Below are 17,798 nucleotides of genomic sequence, written 5' to 3' on the forward strand. Positions count from 1 at the left end.
TTCATTCCACAGAATCTCTCCTGGGTTAAGGTCTGAGCTCTGACCCGGCCCTGACTCCTAAAAGTGGATTTCCTTTGTTTGACATCAATGTGTAGCAAGTTTACTTTGAGGTGTAGCATCATGAATCTGCTGAACCCTCCAGCTTCTACTAAGATTCAGCCGACAGACAACCCCCCTGACATTATCATGGAAGTTACCTTGTTAAAGTTGGGACTTTGTTTTGAACTGTACAGCCCAAGAGGCAACAGAGCAGCTCAGAATCACAATGCTCCCATGAGGCGGACTCATGAACAGAAGGATAGGTCACCAAAAAATGAAATTCCCTCATTATCTACTCACCACTATGCCGATGGAGGGGTGGGTGAAGGGCTTGAGTTCACAAAACATGTTGGAGTCTCAGGGGTAAACAGTGTTGCAGCCAAATCCAATACAATTGAAGTAACATGCCTCCATACTGCTCAGTGGTGTCATCCACGTGTCCGTAAAGCACATCATTTACACTGCACTTTGCTCTTGTTGAAGGAGAAGGGTTTATGGTTACCTGCCTGCTCTGATATTGATTAGCGAAATAATAACAATTATAAAGAAGTAGTGGAGTAGAATGTACAGATATTTGCTGATATATGTATTGGAGTAAAAGTGAAAAGTATCTGCAAATAAATCTACTTAAGTAAAGTACAGATACATGGAAAATGTACTTAAGTAGAGTGAATAAGTAAATATACCTTTTCACATCCCACCACTGTATTCTTGTATCCCTGCCCTCTCGGAGAAATGGTCTAATTGTAGACTGATGAATAATATCCAATATCTCTGAGATTACTTTTTCCTGAGTCTTTTAAGATCTCTTTTTTGAGAGTTACAAAAACCCTCCAATCTTATTTCAGCGACCAGCCCCCTGACTCCAATTAGCCATTGTTGATGTCAGTAGCAGAGGTTTACATACTTTTTCCGACCCACACTGTGAAAGTTTAAGTGATTTATTCACTGTACACCAGACCAATACAACGTGCGTGTCATTAGTTGTGTTTCTGTTTGTAAATGTAACTTCGATGAAGATCTGTCCACATTTTAAAATACTCAAATGTTTCACGTTTTTTGTTATGTGATTCAAAGAAGTTCAGTATTATAAAATGTAATAACATTTCTACATTGATAGTAGATCATTTGCCGGTTATGTAAAGTATAACATTATCAGGGGTGCGTGGTTTGATATTTGTCAGTTAATATGTCTTTAATGGCTTCAGATGCATTGTCTAACATGTAAGTGACTGCAGTCCAGTCATATGCTGGAATATATAATAATGGTTGATTATGTTTCCCAAACATGGAAAGTTTTCAAAAGCAATACTGTCAGTTCTATGAAGGTGAAGCTAAAGATCTAACTATACAAATTTTATATTTGTCCAGGCTGGGGTAAAATATTTTTACATGTGTTTAATTTGCTTGGCATTTGCGAGTGCTCTGGAAAATGCAGTTTATGAATACCTCAAATTATGCACAAATCACTGTACTCCTCTTCTCCAATTTGCTAAAAAACACCCATTTCTGACCATTTCTGTCAATATGTTTTGACCCAATGCTCTCCTTCACCACAGCCAGGGTCTCCAGTGCATATGCAAGTGTGTGATTGTGAACAAGACTACTGTCACCAACTAATGTTAATTTCATGAGCAATGCAACGACAGATAAATACTAGAATGGCACTCAGAGCAAATACCTCCAAGGCCCAACAGTCCCCTTAAATTCAATCAAGTCTTATAGCCACATTACATTATCTCAACTACACACTGGTGGTCGTAGCAGGTTTTATACCTTTATTTGTTACCATGCAGCAGCAGAGAAAACCTTACCCTTTAAACCCAATAATAAATGACTGATAGGGACATTTCTCCTAAGACGCAAGAGCCATAGAGGACATTTATCATGGAAGCAAATGTTATGTGTGAAACGAGATGCTGCCACAGTTTACAATCTGCATGTAAAATGTAAAACTGACAGTTTTAACGTTCAACCATTCACACAAACATTCACACAGTTAATCTATGGGCAGCACTTTTTCTATGAAAATGGCACGGGGCAATTTGGGATTCAGTGTCTTGCCTAAGGACACTTCAGAATATGGAAAGGGGAAGACTGGGATCGAACCGTCGATCTTCTGGTCAGTGGACGACCAGTCCAACCAACTGAATCACAGCCATCCCGAGTAAATTCCATATGCATGCTTTAATGTGACCAACTAAATCATGAGGCTCTCTATTGATTTATTTCTCATTCAAATGAATACTTAGGTTATTTATATAACTACATAACTACTAGACAACAGTGGAAGGGCAATAAAAGAGTTTAATGACAGTGGATTAGATTAGACACTGAATAACTTGTGACATGCTGTTGCTAGCTTGCAGCCGGGGCTAGCACTGTGTCTGGCCCCAGCTGCTTTATGTCAAAGCATGCAAGTAAAAAAATCACAAACCAAAATCAAGGCCTGATATTCACTTGTTTCAGCATTTACAGACTGTGTTTGAATAACATCTGCCTGACTCCGTAGGGGAGAGCGGGGTAATGTGAGACATTTTTTACATTTGCTCCCCTCTAGGCGAGCTAAAATGATATATCAGTAAATTGACACATTTCGCATTAATTCAGGATGTTTCCTAGCAAGGGAAATGTTCGGATTGTCTTCAGGACAAAGGGCAGTTTAAATGTGATTGTTTTTTTTTGTGGATCACTGTACCCCAGCTTAGAAATCAAGGGGGTAAAGTGATCCACTTACTTATTCCACTTTAAAACTACCATAACAACACATGTTGCAATAGTTAAAATCCTGACAGCTAGATTGACAATGACACATTCCAAAACTAATATCGGACTAGTAACAGAATCATGGGGATTGGTCAATTAAGCACATTTATGATTATTATGATTCATGTGATCTCTTGCACACCCTAGCTTACCGGCACATTGTTTCTCCGTCCAATTGGCAGGGACAGGGATATTGTTTTTCTCTGCGTATTCAAATGCCAGTTCACGGCACTTAACTGGAGCAAGGCCATGGAACTGGTCAGCTAGTTGTTTCAAGTGTTTGGCAAGCTCCTCCTCCATCTCATCTGTGAATATTCTCTTTGCCTCAGCTACTGCACCCCAGGCTACTAATTTTACTTCCCCTTTCTCTTTTTTCTTTATGAATCTTTTGAGGGTTGTCTTATCAATATTTCTATCCCTTCCAGCTTTTCTTAAGGACTTCTTTCCTTGCATGACCTCAGCGGCTGCACTCTCCATCTCTGTGAGGGGTGTTTGGCCCCAGGTTGTCTTCCTGGTGCAGTTTCTTGGCATGATGACTTTTCTACAATGTTTATGACATTAAAAATAAAACATAATGTAATATTACACTAAAATATGTTTAAGACTAAACTTAACTTGTGCTTCATGTCTCACTTTACCCCACAGCCAACATTTTAGAAAAAACAACATATCTTAGGAATTCAGGCTAATCTTCAGCTAGCATCAATCACATGGTTTTATATGTTGGAAGTTCACCAAGTTTTTCAACCTGTATCAATTTGTTTTGACACAAAAGTTGATTAAGTTCAAAGCAAGACAATTTACTTTTACATGCAAAAAACACATTTTTGTGAAAAAACATCCTTTCCACAGCACCAGCACCAACTTCGCCTTCATGGCAAGGGGGGAATGGGAGGGGCTTGAAAACGTAATGGTCACATGACCAAAACGGTGTTCCGTTGCCTAGATACAGGGGGTGTCTCACATTACCCAATGTCTCACATTACCCCGCTCTCCCCTACTTAGTAATGTTGTATCTATAATGGCACAGTGTCAGTAATTGCAATTACAGAGACCTCAGTTTTCCAGTATAGTGGCCATAACCAACTTCAACCGGGCTATGTTATTACCCTGAATGGCTGAAAACAATCTTATTGTGACATAACCACTTGCAGGATTTATTTTTCCTATTAGTTTAACAATGGTGTCAATTACCAAACTGTCAGTTAAGAGGAATAACTTGTCACATGTTCTTTATCTCCTGCACACATGACATTTGTGCTTTACTGAAGAACACATCAGCAAAAAAACTGGAACGATTAAACGCACCAGAGATATGACATTCAACAAAGGTCACAAGCTGGATTCAAACCTGTGACATTTTGAGCACATGCTAGTGTCTTGGCCCACTATGACCGCCAGGAAATCCTGAACACCACAGAGTAGAGTAAGGCAGGGTTGTTTCAGGGTTTCACCATCAATTTGTAATATGTGACCCCCCATGTTTTCCGAACACAAGGCTGTATTGTATCGGACGGCAGCTGAGGCGGGCAGTGCTGACAGAAGAAAGAGCTTGTGGATATAGCATTGATCATAATTTCCTGGCCGCAGCATGGGAGTGAGTGAGGGTGAACGCCCTGCTATAAATAACCAATGTACGCACCTTGCAGCCATGTCCAGTGGATGGGATTTCACACATAATCAATAAGTCAAATACGTGGCAGTATGCCTTCAGCACTGAAAAACCCCTTCATCTCTACCTCCACGATTTACGGTTACTTTACTTTGCAGCTGTCAAAGAGACTTTCTCCCTGTGCTTCTGTGTTCCTGTTCGGTTTGATTCACTTTAACAGGCTATGCTGGAATTAATGTAAAAAAAAAAGTGTGGTTGGTCCCCCCTACAGGTTTTTTTGGCCTCACGTTTGCAAAAACAACAAATCAGTTTAAAATAAGCTTTTCATTTAACATCTAATATCGTAAAGAAAGCTTCTCTTCGTCTCATAAAAACACGTTATATTTATTTGCCTCAGGTCTAGCTGGATGATTTCTGTGGCCCTCGAGGATAAAACAACGTCTGAGAGATGTTCCCCCCTTCATCCAAATATAGATATGTTCAGGAACGACTGAATCAAGTTCAAAAACTTTTATTGATGTAGCGCCCTGTTTGTTGCACGTCCGTCTCACTCCCAGCTCAGTCCTCTCCTGTAATGGCTCTGATATGGCGCTGAATGGACTTCCATTCACATTGTCCTCTCTAGTGTTATTGGAGCAACAGTGTTCACATTGATTCTTGGAAGCAGCATAGTATCTCTCAACAATAAGACAGGAGGAGAGAATGCTTCTGGCTTCTTTGCTCCAGAGCGAAGGGAGATAGGGTTATATGGGAAATGGACGGTCCTACAAAACAATCATCAAAAATGTTTGCTACATCCACACTCAGTTGACTAAATGTGAAAATGCGTGATTCTCAAAACCCGAAACTAAGCTTTTAAGTAATGACTGCAGTAGCTTCATCTTGAAACACACTACATTTTAGCAGTGGCTCTGATCTCTGTCCAGTCTGGCACTTATATTTACTGAAATGACACATCTGCCCATGAGAAAAGTCACAAGATAGTGGAGACAAATTGCAGAAATTATTATATACACAGCAGCAGATGATATGCATGATAAATATATTTGAAGAATAAAACCTTCTTTATTTAATATCTGACACATCAAAGTAACAGGCTAAGCTTTGTAGTTCTTTTAATATTTCTTTCAACCTGTTTGATCCAAACACTGTAGGTCTGAAGCTGACGTCAAACAATCAGCTCCGAACTTGTTGGAACTATGTAGTATAATGTTAAGTATTTAGTAAAATAAAAAAAAACATAGGATGAAACCATTCAAGCTTTATTTGTGTTCATCTTGTCAGATACCTTAATGATCATAACATATTGGTTTGTGTGAAGGACTTATTGTCACTGCCTTGTTAGCACAACGTCTCTATGGCCCACAGTTAAAATCATTATTGTGAATCTATTCAGGTGTCTTAACAACAGGAAAAAAAATGTCTCTGTAAGAGGATATCAATTGTGAGCCTGGCTGTATTAGAACATGGTGTAGGATGAGCAGAAGAAGACAGGACAAAGGTTTAACCAGACTCTTCCCTGTCATTCCTTACAATGTGTTGGCTGTGAAGCAGAGTTTGGTTCTGTTGTGCCTAACATAGACGACTGACCAAAACAGAAGGAGGCTGCGACCCATGAAGTGGTTCTGATCTGCTGTTTCCCTCTGTCCATATGTTGAAGTGAACTTGGGAAAGACACTGAGACCCGAACGGTTCCCAAGAGTCAGAATATAACACCTCGCATGGTAGCTTGCTGCCATTGTGTGAATTTCAATGAGTTATTGAGAGGAAAACTGTAAAACCCTTAGGATGACAGCACCTTATAGATGCAGCCATCAGAAGAGGAAATATGGAAAAGAAGAGATTAAGCCTAATTTACCTGAGAAGAGTATTTTTGGGCCTTTTTTGTCTTTAATTGATGGTGATAGTGGAGAGAGAGGAAACAGCGGGTGGGAGAGGAGAGGACGGACAGTGACTGGGACTTACAGATCCTACTATAAGGTCAACCCCCAATCTTTTCGTTACATGAGTGGCTTTTGAAAAATATCCAGCTATGAGTGGAATTGCTATAAAAAAAGCTGCATTAACCTTAAAGGGGGATAAATGTCCCCCCTTGTTGTCCCCCCGAGGGCCACCCACCATCTCAGGTCCTCAGTGGCCTACATTGTTTATGTGCCCTGAAGTTGACAATTGTTCCAGTCCAGTGCACACAGATGACTATATACATGACAGTATCATTATAAGCCCAAAGACCCAGAGACTATAGTTCGCCTATGTGGGAAAAAAATGGCCTAAATGTGCAATGGGGGTCTCTAATTCAAAACAATAACAAAAGGCAGCGTTTAATGATGTTGTGAAGCAATGACTCAGATGAGGTAATGTATTAAAGTCTCATTCACTTTACACAGCAAACTTCAATGAACAATGATGATTCATTATCAGTGACCAATTCAAACAGTGGGAGATTTATCTGGGTTTGAACACTTTGCATAATGTAAGTACACAAGTCAGCCAAATATATAACATATAAGTCATTTTATTTTAATTTAGTTTTTTCCTGCTGCACGGGCTCCATTTGCAAATTCAACAAAACACCAACAAAAGAATGTAATGTTATATATGAATTGTTCAATTGACAAGGACAGGAAATACTAATTATGTTATCCCCTGTAAACAAGCATATCCAGTTTTAAGTAATTGTGTGTCACTGTTCCTCACTTGCCTCTACATAATGCCTCTTCCTACCACCAGGAGCTAATGACTGGAGTCACTAACTGGGCTAATGTCCCCTCCTTCTGGACTCCAACAATCACACACAGGGGAGTGGGCAAACTTCATTTCATGCCCTAGTTGTGTTTTGGGGAAAAGTGGGTTAAATTAACATATCTCTTTGGTTTACGGCTGTAGCAACACTTTGGAGATCAAAACCACTGAATTTGTATTATCGACAGGATGGAAAACATGTGATACAGCATTTTGACCAGTGGGAAAACAAAAATCAAAAAGCATCTCCACATGTGTTTATGTAAAATCGGATTTGGGTTATTGGTTTTAGAATCAGTCCAGGGCTTAATCGACTGAGATATTTTAGCCCTTGTGTTGGCGGCCAAGTCCTTAATGTGACAGCCCCCCGCTGCTGAATGAGGTCACTGTATTCATTGAAAACACTGGAAGACCTATACATATACAGTATGTCTATACGACTGTGTGTGTGTGTGTGTGTATGTGTACACTCGGGGCTAAGGGGTTCAGGCTGATTATAAAACACCCCCCACGGCTGAACTAGTGGTCTGTTACCATGGTGAGGTAGGGAGTGCTCTCAAGAAGTGGCTCCATCACATACTAAAGGATGGTGGGCACATTGCCCGCCATGGCAGCGATGCTGATGAGAATGATGGGCCCTTTTCTCCCAACGGATCATAATGGGAGAGAGAGTTTTTGGTAAAGTGGGGAGCAGAGTGTTAGAACATGAAATCCTCTACCTTTCACTGTTCCGTTTCAATGTGCACACCTGTCATTCTCAGCCCCCCCGAGGTGATTATCCTAAACAAAGTAGATTTTATTCTTCAAGCTCCTTTTAGAGCCATTTACAAAGTGATTTCTATAGTCCCATAGTTCATAAAGGAAATGAGGGGATCACAAGATGAAAGAGGCTAAAACATAAAAAGAATAGTTTAAATAAGGATGGAAGACGTTATAGTCAAAGTCATTATTTGAGATTTTGATGTGGGTCGATCTTTTCATGACCCCCCTCCCCCCACAGTAAATGGTTTTCCATGTACCCTGTTGTCTCGCTAAAGGAGCCCAGTCTTGTTCACACTTTCAAAAGGCTAAATTATGGATGTTTCATCACTGTGGTTATATAAATGACCTCAGCTGCTCACTTACTCTCACTTACTCTCACACACACTGATGTCTCTTTTCACGTACTTCCTTTCCACCCCCTGCCTGCCTCTCCATCACTCCCTCTCACTTTCTCTCAGACGGGTGTACATTGTGTTCGCTCTTCATCAGAATGGGAACAGGTTCTTTATTCGGACACCACAGGCTCTTCATGATGATAATGTTCTTTAAAAAACATTAAGATCAGTTCAGCTCACGTGTTTGATCTGAACTAATTCAGATAAAGAATTAAATGAGGCTTCAATTTGACTTTGGCTGCAGATGATTCTCCCTATCAATCATCACATAAGTGCCTTATGAATGGTAGGGGGGCACCAACTGCGTGACTGAATCTATAGAGCTTAGTTTAATTTTAGTAAAAAATATTTTTGGGCCTTCCTCTTTTCTTTTCTCCCTTTTACAAACCCTCTTTAGATAAGAAATTGTGTTGCATTTCCTCAGTTTTCTGGTTTCATGTTTTGAAGCACAAACCTGCAGGTCTTGCTTGTCTACCTGCTTGGTCCCATACATTTGTCAAATAATTCTTAATACCACAAAACTTACACCAGCACGCATTGCAAGAAGACCCTGAATCTCTGCAGCCATTGTTAACTGGCTTAACAATTGTGATGGTATGTAACCGAAAAAGTGACAGACCACTGTGAGCTCATCCATTCCTTTGTGAGCTGCGGTTTTGAAGCCATTTGAAATCATTTCGAGGTCTTGAACCCAGAAGTAACCAAGCTCAGGCAGCCTGCGTGGCCCGGGTGCAGGACGCACCAGATCCCAGCTGCTACGTGTGAAGTCACTGTCAGCAAAGTCAGCTTCTGTGATCCAAGGTGAGAGATAAAAGTAAATATTCACATTGATGGCAGGTTGATGTTGTAATTGATTAATGTTTTAAAGCAATTAGCTGTAATAATAGACTGACCAAGTTTCCTTAAGGTTACAATTCCTTAATCTAATTAAACTATAACATTATTAAACTTAAGTGTTTGCGTCTCCTGTTGCTGTTGTATGCCAGACAGCAAATGTTGATTGAAATGATCTCATTATCTAAGTTACATTACAGAACACTTCTATTGATTATTATTTTTCTCTCCAAGTTGAATGAATGAAGTACAGTTCTACGTTTCTTGAGCATTAAGATTATGTTCGTTCGTGGTTGTCGTCTGTTTTTTTTTTGCAAGTTCTATTCCTTTCATAGTTGATGATATGCGTCCAAATATATATGGTAATGATTCTTTCTCTCTGTTGTAGGAAAACATTACTGAGTGCAGGGATCTATCATGGTATGTTCACCCACATAATGTCACTGCAGTAAGTATGAGTTCCGTTGTATTACTATTTAATGCAAAACTAAACCGCATAAGGTTATTTTTTACATCTAAGTTCAGGGAGTAATTTATTTGTTGGATTATTGTTTCGAGCTCATGGTATAATAGCTCTGTTCCTCCTTTTCTCTGTAACCCACATTATGATACATTTCTAATTATTACAATGTCTTTTTTTTTCGTTATAGTGTGGGTCATACCCGTTACAGCTATAAAGAAGTACCTGCTCCAGCTCCACCTGCAGTATTAAGACTTGTAGAACATCCCCTCTGGCATCACCCACAGATATATATGGAGGCTGGTGTCAGGCCAGAGAAGACTGACGAGCCTCGCAGGTTTATCACTACATATACTCATTGTTCAGGTGGATGCCTTGTGCACATCCTCACTAAAGGTTTAACTCTATTTCTGCTTGAAGGTCTCACCATATTGGGAAATTATGTTTTAAACATTTTTTAAAGTCCATTAAAGTCCAACTTGTGCAACAGTGAAATGTTCATGTGTGACAGTTTGTTTGCTGTTAAAGTTCTTGATGGCTTTTTTAGCACCAAACATAAAAAGGGTTATTTTGGTGATTAAAGTATTTTTATGTTTGACAATTGATGCCACAACATCAGTTCACATTCACTGCAAATGACATATTCCTGCAATTGTCACTATTGATTCATTGTGGGCACAGTTCAAATGACCGTAAAAGAAAAACACTTAAGAGGTGGTGGGTCTTAATGAAATGTCTGTAACATATTTTGGTCAAATTACCACAAGGATAATTTAAAACAGCACCCTTTTTACCCTGTCTAAAACAGCCCTCCTCAGATTGACCTGTTTTGAGTGCCCCGCCCCCCTCACCCCCGGTAAGCCTGGCTGCGAGAGCCCCAGCTCCCCAGCGCAGCCCCGCAGTGGGAGCAGTTGGAGCAGTGGGAGGCAGAGCTGGCGCAGCAGCAGCATCCTTCCACACTGTTGAGTCAACGTTTAGAGGTGATCCGGGGGTCCCTCGTTTATGCGGCCACTTAAATGTCTGCCGGGTAGCAGCAGCGAGCTAACGCTAGCCGGGCTCCACTGGCCCGGTTAGCTCGCTCATCCAAGGTGATGTAGCGAGACTCCCTAGATGGGCATGGTGTGACTATGACGTTTATTTCTGTCTTAATCCCATTCGACGCACTCTAGCGTATCGTCTCTGACATAGAGGAACCACAAAAAATCGCGGAGTTGTTTTTTCCAGAGTTTTTGGGACGGTGGACATGCCAGATACCCAAATTAACGTGTATAAGCACTACAAAAGTGGAATTTTCATAATATGTCCCCTTTAAAAGATTAGGTCACTTATTAACAATACTTAGAATCCTATAACAGTATTTTAACTTTTCATTTTCTAAACATTTTTAAATACAGAATATTATTGAGCAAGGAACAATTTGATGTATATGCAGCTCTGCTCAAAGCTATAGAGCTCTCAGTAAAGGAGTAATAACAACGCCTGTTCAACTGAATCAGGAATTGTGCGTGGACGTTGGACATATAAAACCTGCCTGTCTGTGTACATTTGTTGCCCCTTTGTGGCCCCTGGTTCAGAAAAATCAGCCACTGGACATTTATAAAATAAACATCATGCTGTAGGACTTGAAACAGGTGATTGTTTCTCAAATGTTTTTAATCGAATATTACTCAATTTATCATTCAATTCAATTCAAATGAGTACAGGTATGAAAAACATCCTTTTGGGCTTTTTGACTTTTCACACTAGCTGACAATTTTTACACAGTCAAAAGTTATAACTTAGGCCTGTGCCCTCTCTGCTTTTAAAAACACATATAATCAGTACACTATTATAAAACAGGTCTCGAGAGGAAAGTGTCTTTTAAGAGTTGTTAAGCATGAAGCTACAGTCATTCCAATTGCGAATTCAAGAAACCAGCTGTACGACGCATTTTCAATACATTGATACGTTTTTGTTGTGTTTTTTTTTTTACTTTGTGAGCCATGGATTCATAGAAACTGTTGGAAATACATTTTATTTATTACATTTCTCATGGCCTTGAATGAACTCTTTCAAAATCAGCCACAGATCTACACCAATCAGCCACAACCTGCAGTTACCATATGAGACAATGTGGCTAATCGGTGTAGATCCGCAGTCACTGATGATCAATCAGTACGTCACATTCTCAAGGGAGACTCATAAATAAAATAGGTGTCAACATCTTAAGGAGTGTAGTCATCCTGAGGATGTTCCAAATTATAAGTGTGTTAATTATAAATTGAGCTGTGCTGCGAGCTCTTGCAACATGTCAATTTATTTCCTGCATATATATAGAGGTAGTTTTGAGTCGTTTCTATTTCTATCATTGCCTTCACTTTTATTGTGATATTGATTTTCTATTATCTCTCCTCATTACTTCTCTTGTCTTTATTTTTATGATATCTCGGTCTCATCTTTATGTTTATTTGTCCGACTCAATAAGTGTTTTCAATCCATCTGTTTGTACTTGTATTTCCTCTTATCTCTGGAAAAATATGTCGCAAAAATGCTTCCACGCTGGACTGTGGTTGTCTAATTGCTCCCGACTAGAGATTTGGTGTCGCCAACTGTTCACCTCATCCTTATATTCAGAATGCTATTTGATTAAATTGCACATTAATTTTCCTTTTAGTTTTTCCAAGTTTCTTTGTTTTTAAATGTTAAATTGGTGCCACATTTGGATTGAAACAAGACTAATGTCAAAATTGACTATGTTATATACATTTTATATTATCAATATCAATACTTTGGTATTGGTAAAGTCTTGAAGTCTGGTTTTCTATGTTTTCTATGTTTTCTATGTTTTCTATTTTTTTATGTTTTAAATTAACCTAATAAAATTATTATTTTAATGAGTTTAAATAATAGTTTTAAAAACAGTTTCAGCACAAGGTCCATGTAGTGGCTGCAATGGATCTTTAAACTACATCACATTGACCATCAAAATGATGGATTTTGCTCAGTTGTCATTGAAATGAAGATTCCGATTTCCATTCTTCCCAGCATTAATCATTAGCATTAATATTCAAAGTTCCTAAGGTTCATTCAGAAGCTGCTGATCAGGATGAATATTGATTCGAATCAAAATGCTGTGTTATCTTCTGACTGCAGATAAAAAATCGGTACCATGAGAAGAATTAATGAAAAAAAAAAGATTGTCATTGTCACCCAAATTACTTTGATTCTGCCATATGTTCTTGGAGATACAAATGCTGATACAGATTCTCTGTCTTTAAATGGAATTAAACTATATTTGTTGATATATTTTGTAAATAAATTACGTTTTCCCTAGATGCCCCAGATGGTGGTGGTGGGAAGAACTCGGGCAGTGCTGCACCAATCAGCGATGACCTGGACATCTTTGGACCAATGGTCTCCAATCCTCTCCCCTCAGCCAACAACACACAGCAGGCCCAGGTGAGGCGTGCGCACACAAACACACACACACACACACACACACACACACACACACACACACACACACACACACACACACACACACACACAGAGGCTTTCATCATGTGCTTATCACTGCAGGCAGGCTGCAGCATAGGGAGTCTGTGGAGACCCATATGAAGCAAATACAGACAGACACACACACAAGCACATTCACAAACACGCCATTTCTCTCCGACACACACTCTCTGAGCATCATCCTGAAGTAAACTGTCAAGGACTCTCCTTTATTGAAACAATTTAACCGATGTCCTTCAAAGGAGAGAGTAGGTCTGACACAGAGGAACAGTGTTGAACCAGCACAACAATACAACAGCCGGGAGAGGTAGGAATATAGAGTATAATAATATACAACAAAAAATGTTAGCCAAGTGATTTGTGAAATATGCTCATTTAAACATAATGAAAAATCCAACTTTATTTATATAGCACCTTCCAAAAAAAAGTTACAAGGAGCTTTACAGGTTAAAAAGAGAGCAAACAGTAAGAAACAATTAAAAGCAACAGCATTCAGGTGCAGATACAGAAATAAACAATGTTACAGATGAGAAAAGAGTAAAAAAAATCGTAAAATAAAACATTGTAAAATGATTAAATTGCCGGTGGGATCAGAACTAGAAGAAAGCACACCTTTAAAAATGTGTCTTTAAGAGAGGGTAAGGAGTTTCCCTCGCTGATCTCCAAAGAGAGGGCGTCCTGACAGAACAGACCCGGTCCCCTCTGGTCCTCAACCGGGGCTGTGGAATAGCAAGTCAGGCCTTGGTGTCATAAGATCTGAAATGTACTATGGTCCAAATCCAGAACGGGCCTTAAAAGGCTGCAATAAAATCTTTAAATCATTGCAAAATTTACTGGACGCCAGTGAAGAGAAGCTAAAATCAGAGTAATGCTTTTAATAGATTTGCTGAGAGGTCTGGCTGCTGTGTTTTCGACAAGCTGTTCCAGTAATCTAAACAAAAGGAAATTACAACATGAATGGCATTCTCTAAGTTTCTTCCAGATAAAAATATTTTTGCCAGTTTCCTTAACTGCAAAATACATGAGAGGACAACTGTCTTGACCTGCTTATTTAAGAGGGGGTCATTGTCAAAGGTTACTGTAAGATTTTTACTTTTCCAGCAAAAGTTTTGGTGTAGAGAAAAGTATTGACTGTGTTGATACAAGTTGGATGTTCAGTAATACACAGTTACAAACACACACACACACACACAAGACACACAACACAGTGGTGGGAAGGACTTTGAGCCGCAGGCAATGTGTGCTCAGGTGCACAGAATCGCCACCCACAAGTGTCTGTGCCTTGACCGACATTATAATGATATCCTAGTTGTTTCACAGTGACACAATGTCGCAACACAACAACATAAAAGTCGACCTGAGAAAAGTGAGTGAAACTCTCACCATTCTCCTGCCTGTGGGGGGATAAAGCCTTTTAAACACACAGTGCCCAAATACAAGGGTTTTAGTTTGTATCTGACTGTTCCCAGACCTGTCCGACACAACAAACCCACAATTATGCAGGGTTCAAAGTTAAGGGCGGAGTGATGAAGTGATAGGGTATGGAAGGGTAGAGTGTGAGATGTGGCAACCATTAGCACTTTCGCCTGTTAGATGTTTGTTTCAGTAAGAACAGGTACAAACTATCAAAGACAAAACAATAGATGACAAGCTTTACTGTATCATCCAAAAACTCCTCTCACCTGTCTTCTCTGACTCGTTCACTGACTGCTCTCAGGGGATTGAGTAAGCCTGGTTGAATTAAACATTTTTGAAGAGCAGCGTTGCGTTTTAAATGATGTTGCAGTCTTTCAAGTGTGGCCTTTGACCTGCAGCTCAGCTGCAGATGAGGACACACACATTCATACAGACCCAAATATATACCATCTCTCTTACACATGCACTTACTCCAAGGATGGAGACATGCAGTTGTATGCTTCTGGTCGAAGAATCAATATTTGTTAGGGATGCATCGTTATTGAAATTCTTGGCAGATACCGATACCGATGTTTAAAATAACAATCTAGCCGAAAGCCGATACCGATATTTTGTTTTTGTTGTAATTCATTCACCCTTTTGTGCCAGGAAAATAATTAAATCATTATTTAAAAAGCACTATTTTAAATTATTTCAGCCCTTTATCCCTCTTTTCTTTTAATGAGCACAAATTCAATCAGATTTATGAAACACTTAAGCTAAACGTTATTTAAAGGGGACATATTATGCCTGTTTTACCACAGTTGATATGGTTCCTTGGGGTCTTAATGAAATGTCTGTAACATATTTTGGTCAAAAAACCACAAGGATCATTTAAAACAGCACTCTTTTTACCCTGTCTAAAAAACCCCTCCTCAGATTGACCTGTTTTGAGTGCTTATGTTTTGTTATGACTTATGTTCAGCTAAGACAACGTGTTAAAGTAGTATTGAGATGTCCTGAGGGTCAGTGAACAGGTCGGGGTGGGGCTGGTGACAGTTCTAGACCAATGGGGTGGGGTTGTGTGGGATGACAGGTTCTCATTGGCTGGTTTGTTGGGGGTTAGGGGTGAATGAGGAAGGAAGTGTCGAAGGCGGTTGTCGATGTGAGGAGTTTCAGAGAAGGGGCAAGGAGTGTGACATGTTCGTGTTGACTTTAATAAAGTTACAAATAAGAGAAGGATTTCCGTGTTGTCTGTGAGGCGGGGACTTAACAATACCAATGAATATCGGCCAATGCCATCGGTGAAAGTTACGTTTATTACCGATGCGCCGATGGCAGTAAACGAGGCAAATATCGCCCGCTACCGATGCACAGCCAATACACGACCACTAATAATTATACCGAAAATAACCAGGTCACCATATATCCAAGTGTATGAGCACAGTAAACGATCTAGCTTGAAATTTTTTAACTCTCTTGCCTATTCCTAGTTTTCAAATTGTATATCTCACACTGTTACTCACTCACACACACACCTCTGTGCCTCCTGGGACCAGAGCAGGCACGGGCTGGCAGGAGACCCTGGCATGAAGAACAATTATGGGCTGCTGTAACTGCATGCTAACCTTTTATGCCACTACCAGCCTCCCACTTCTCCCACTTATCCTCTAATCTCCCCTCCCCGACCGCATCCACGGTGACTCCAGCTCCTGCAGCTCTTTGCCTGCCTCACACCTTGGCTCATCTCCACGGAGCCATTCCTCCTAAATTGTGCAATTAATGCTAGATTTTCATTTTCTGTGAAAACCTGGTGTGGTCACTGGGGATACGAGGTAATTCTAAAAAAGTAAAAAGTTGAGAATTTTCCTCGCACAAACTAATGGCCGAGTATGTTGCTTTTTAATGCAAACCCAATGGATTTCGGTGACCTTGTGACCTTTTCTATGGTGCCCCGATCAGGTTAGTTTACCAGTGTTATCATGACTTTGTTTCCGGTCGTTCCATTGTTCAGATACTAAATGTGTTGTACATTTTCATGCTACCAAGAGGAAACCACAGGAACCCGCCTGTTGCACCAGCCTTTCCATTTCCATTAATATTCCTCTGTTATACCTTTAACCAGTAAACACAAGGACAACACATCCGCCCATTCTTAAACACACATATATTTATGTAGAGGGCTGAATTTAGGATTCAGCAAGCGGATATTGCTGTAGAGCTCTGATTAGCTTGGTGCATCAAGAAAGAGGAAGCCCGCTGCCTGCTGATTCAAGCAGCTATTACCCGGCATCGGGGAAGGCTCGTCTATCTGCAAATACGTCAATTATAAAAATGTGATTACAGCTTTGTAAGAGGGGGAGGATTTGTGTTATCCTCAGCTTTCCTCGCTGTCCCTCTCTTTCTCTCTCTGTCTCTCTCTCTTTCTCTCTCCCACACATACACACACAGCACCTCTACCACACCCTGTGAGGAAAATGTGGTTTTCAGATACGTTTTTAGTGAGGAAAACTCAAGAATGTAAAACAGCAACTACCCAATCAGCTTACAGTGGTAGGGAGGTGAAGGATGGAGCAAGAGAGAGCGACAAAGGTAAAAGTAAAGGTAAGAAATAATGCTCTGAGGGCATAAGATGGAGGGAAAGAGGGGTGAGTTGGTGAAGAGCAGGTTGGTGGAATAAACAAAGCGAGGGGGGTGGAAGGTATAAGGCCAGGAGAACACAGGACATGAAGCGTGAAGCCCTAAGAGAAGTAGAGGTACTGACTTGAGTCACCACCCACAATCCTCCTTCTGTTTTCTTTCTAAAGCTACTGGATTCACACATGTCACAAAAACACATGCTGTGTGTATTTATCAAACAGATGCACAACAGTGGAGTTGCACTTCCCATGTAATTTGTCATTTGAGCGCCTGCCCTCTCCTCACTGCCTGTATAAATGGTGTAAATATAAAGGAGGCGACATATTAAACAAGGAGGTTGATGTATATTTCTAGATTTACTGAGGTCACACTTTTTGTCAGTTTAAGGGGAAACTTCCCACACTGGTTAAAGGAAGGTTTTAAACACAGTGCACATGGGGTTTACAGAAGCCACAAGAAAGACCCTGGTGATAAAAAGAGTCATTCTTTATGTGATACAGTATTGTGTATAATGTAGTACACCACTGCTGGTTGGTACAGCACCAGACTGAGCTGTGTCTGGCTCAGGTGCTCAACTGCATCACTGCAGCTAGATCATAGATTTCACCTGTATTGTGGCCTGAACAAAAACCTAACAGACAACCACAGTTTCATCTGC

At 40.2% G+C, this 17,798-nt stretch overlaps 1 protein-coding gene across 1 annotated transcript in view; it reads left to right on the forward strand.

The window, feature by feature from the left end:
- LOC128453867 (stromal membrane-associated protein 1) overlaps positions 1-17,798 on the forward strand; it is a 104,626-nt gene that overhangs the window by 69,244 nt on the left and 17,584 nt on the right. Inside the window, exon 8 of the mRNA XM_053436969.1 lies at positions 12,924-13,048. Within this exon, the coding sequence (XP_053292944.1) occupies positions 12,924-13,048 (125 nt within the window). The remainder of the gene's footprint in view (positions 1-12,923; positions 13,049-17,798) is intronic.

This window comes from Pleuronectes platessa, chromosome 12 (genome assembly GCF_947347685.1).
Source record: "Pleuronectes platessa chromosome 12, fPlePla1.1, whole genome shotgun sequence".
In the NCBI taxonomy this organism is placed as follows: domain Eukaryota; kingdom Metazoa; phylum Chordata; class Actinopteri; order Pleuronectiformes; family Pleuronectidae; genus Pleuronectes; species Pleuronectes platessa.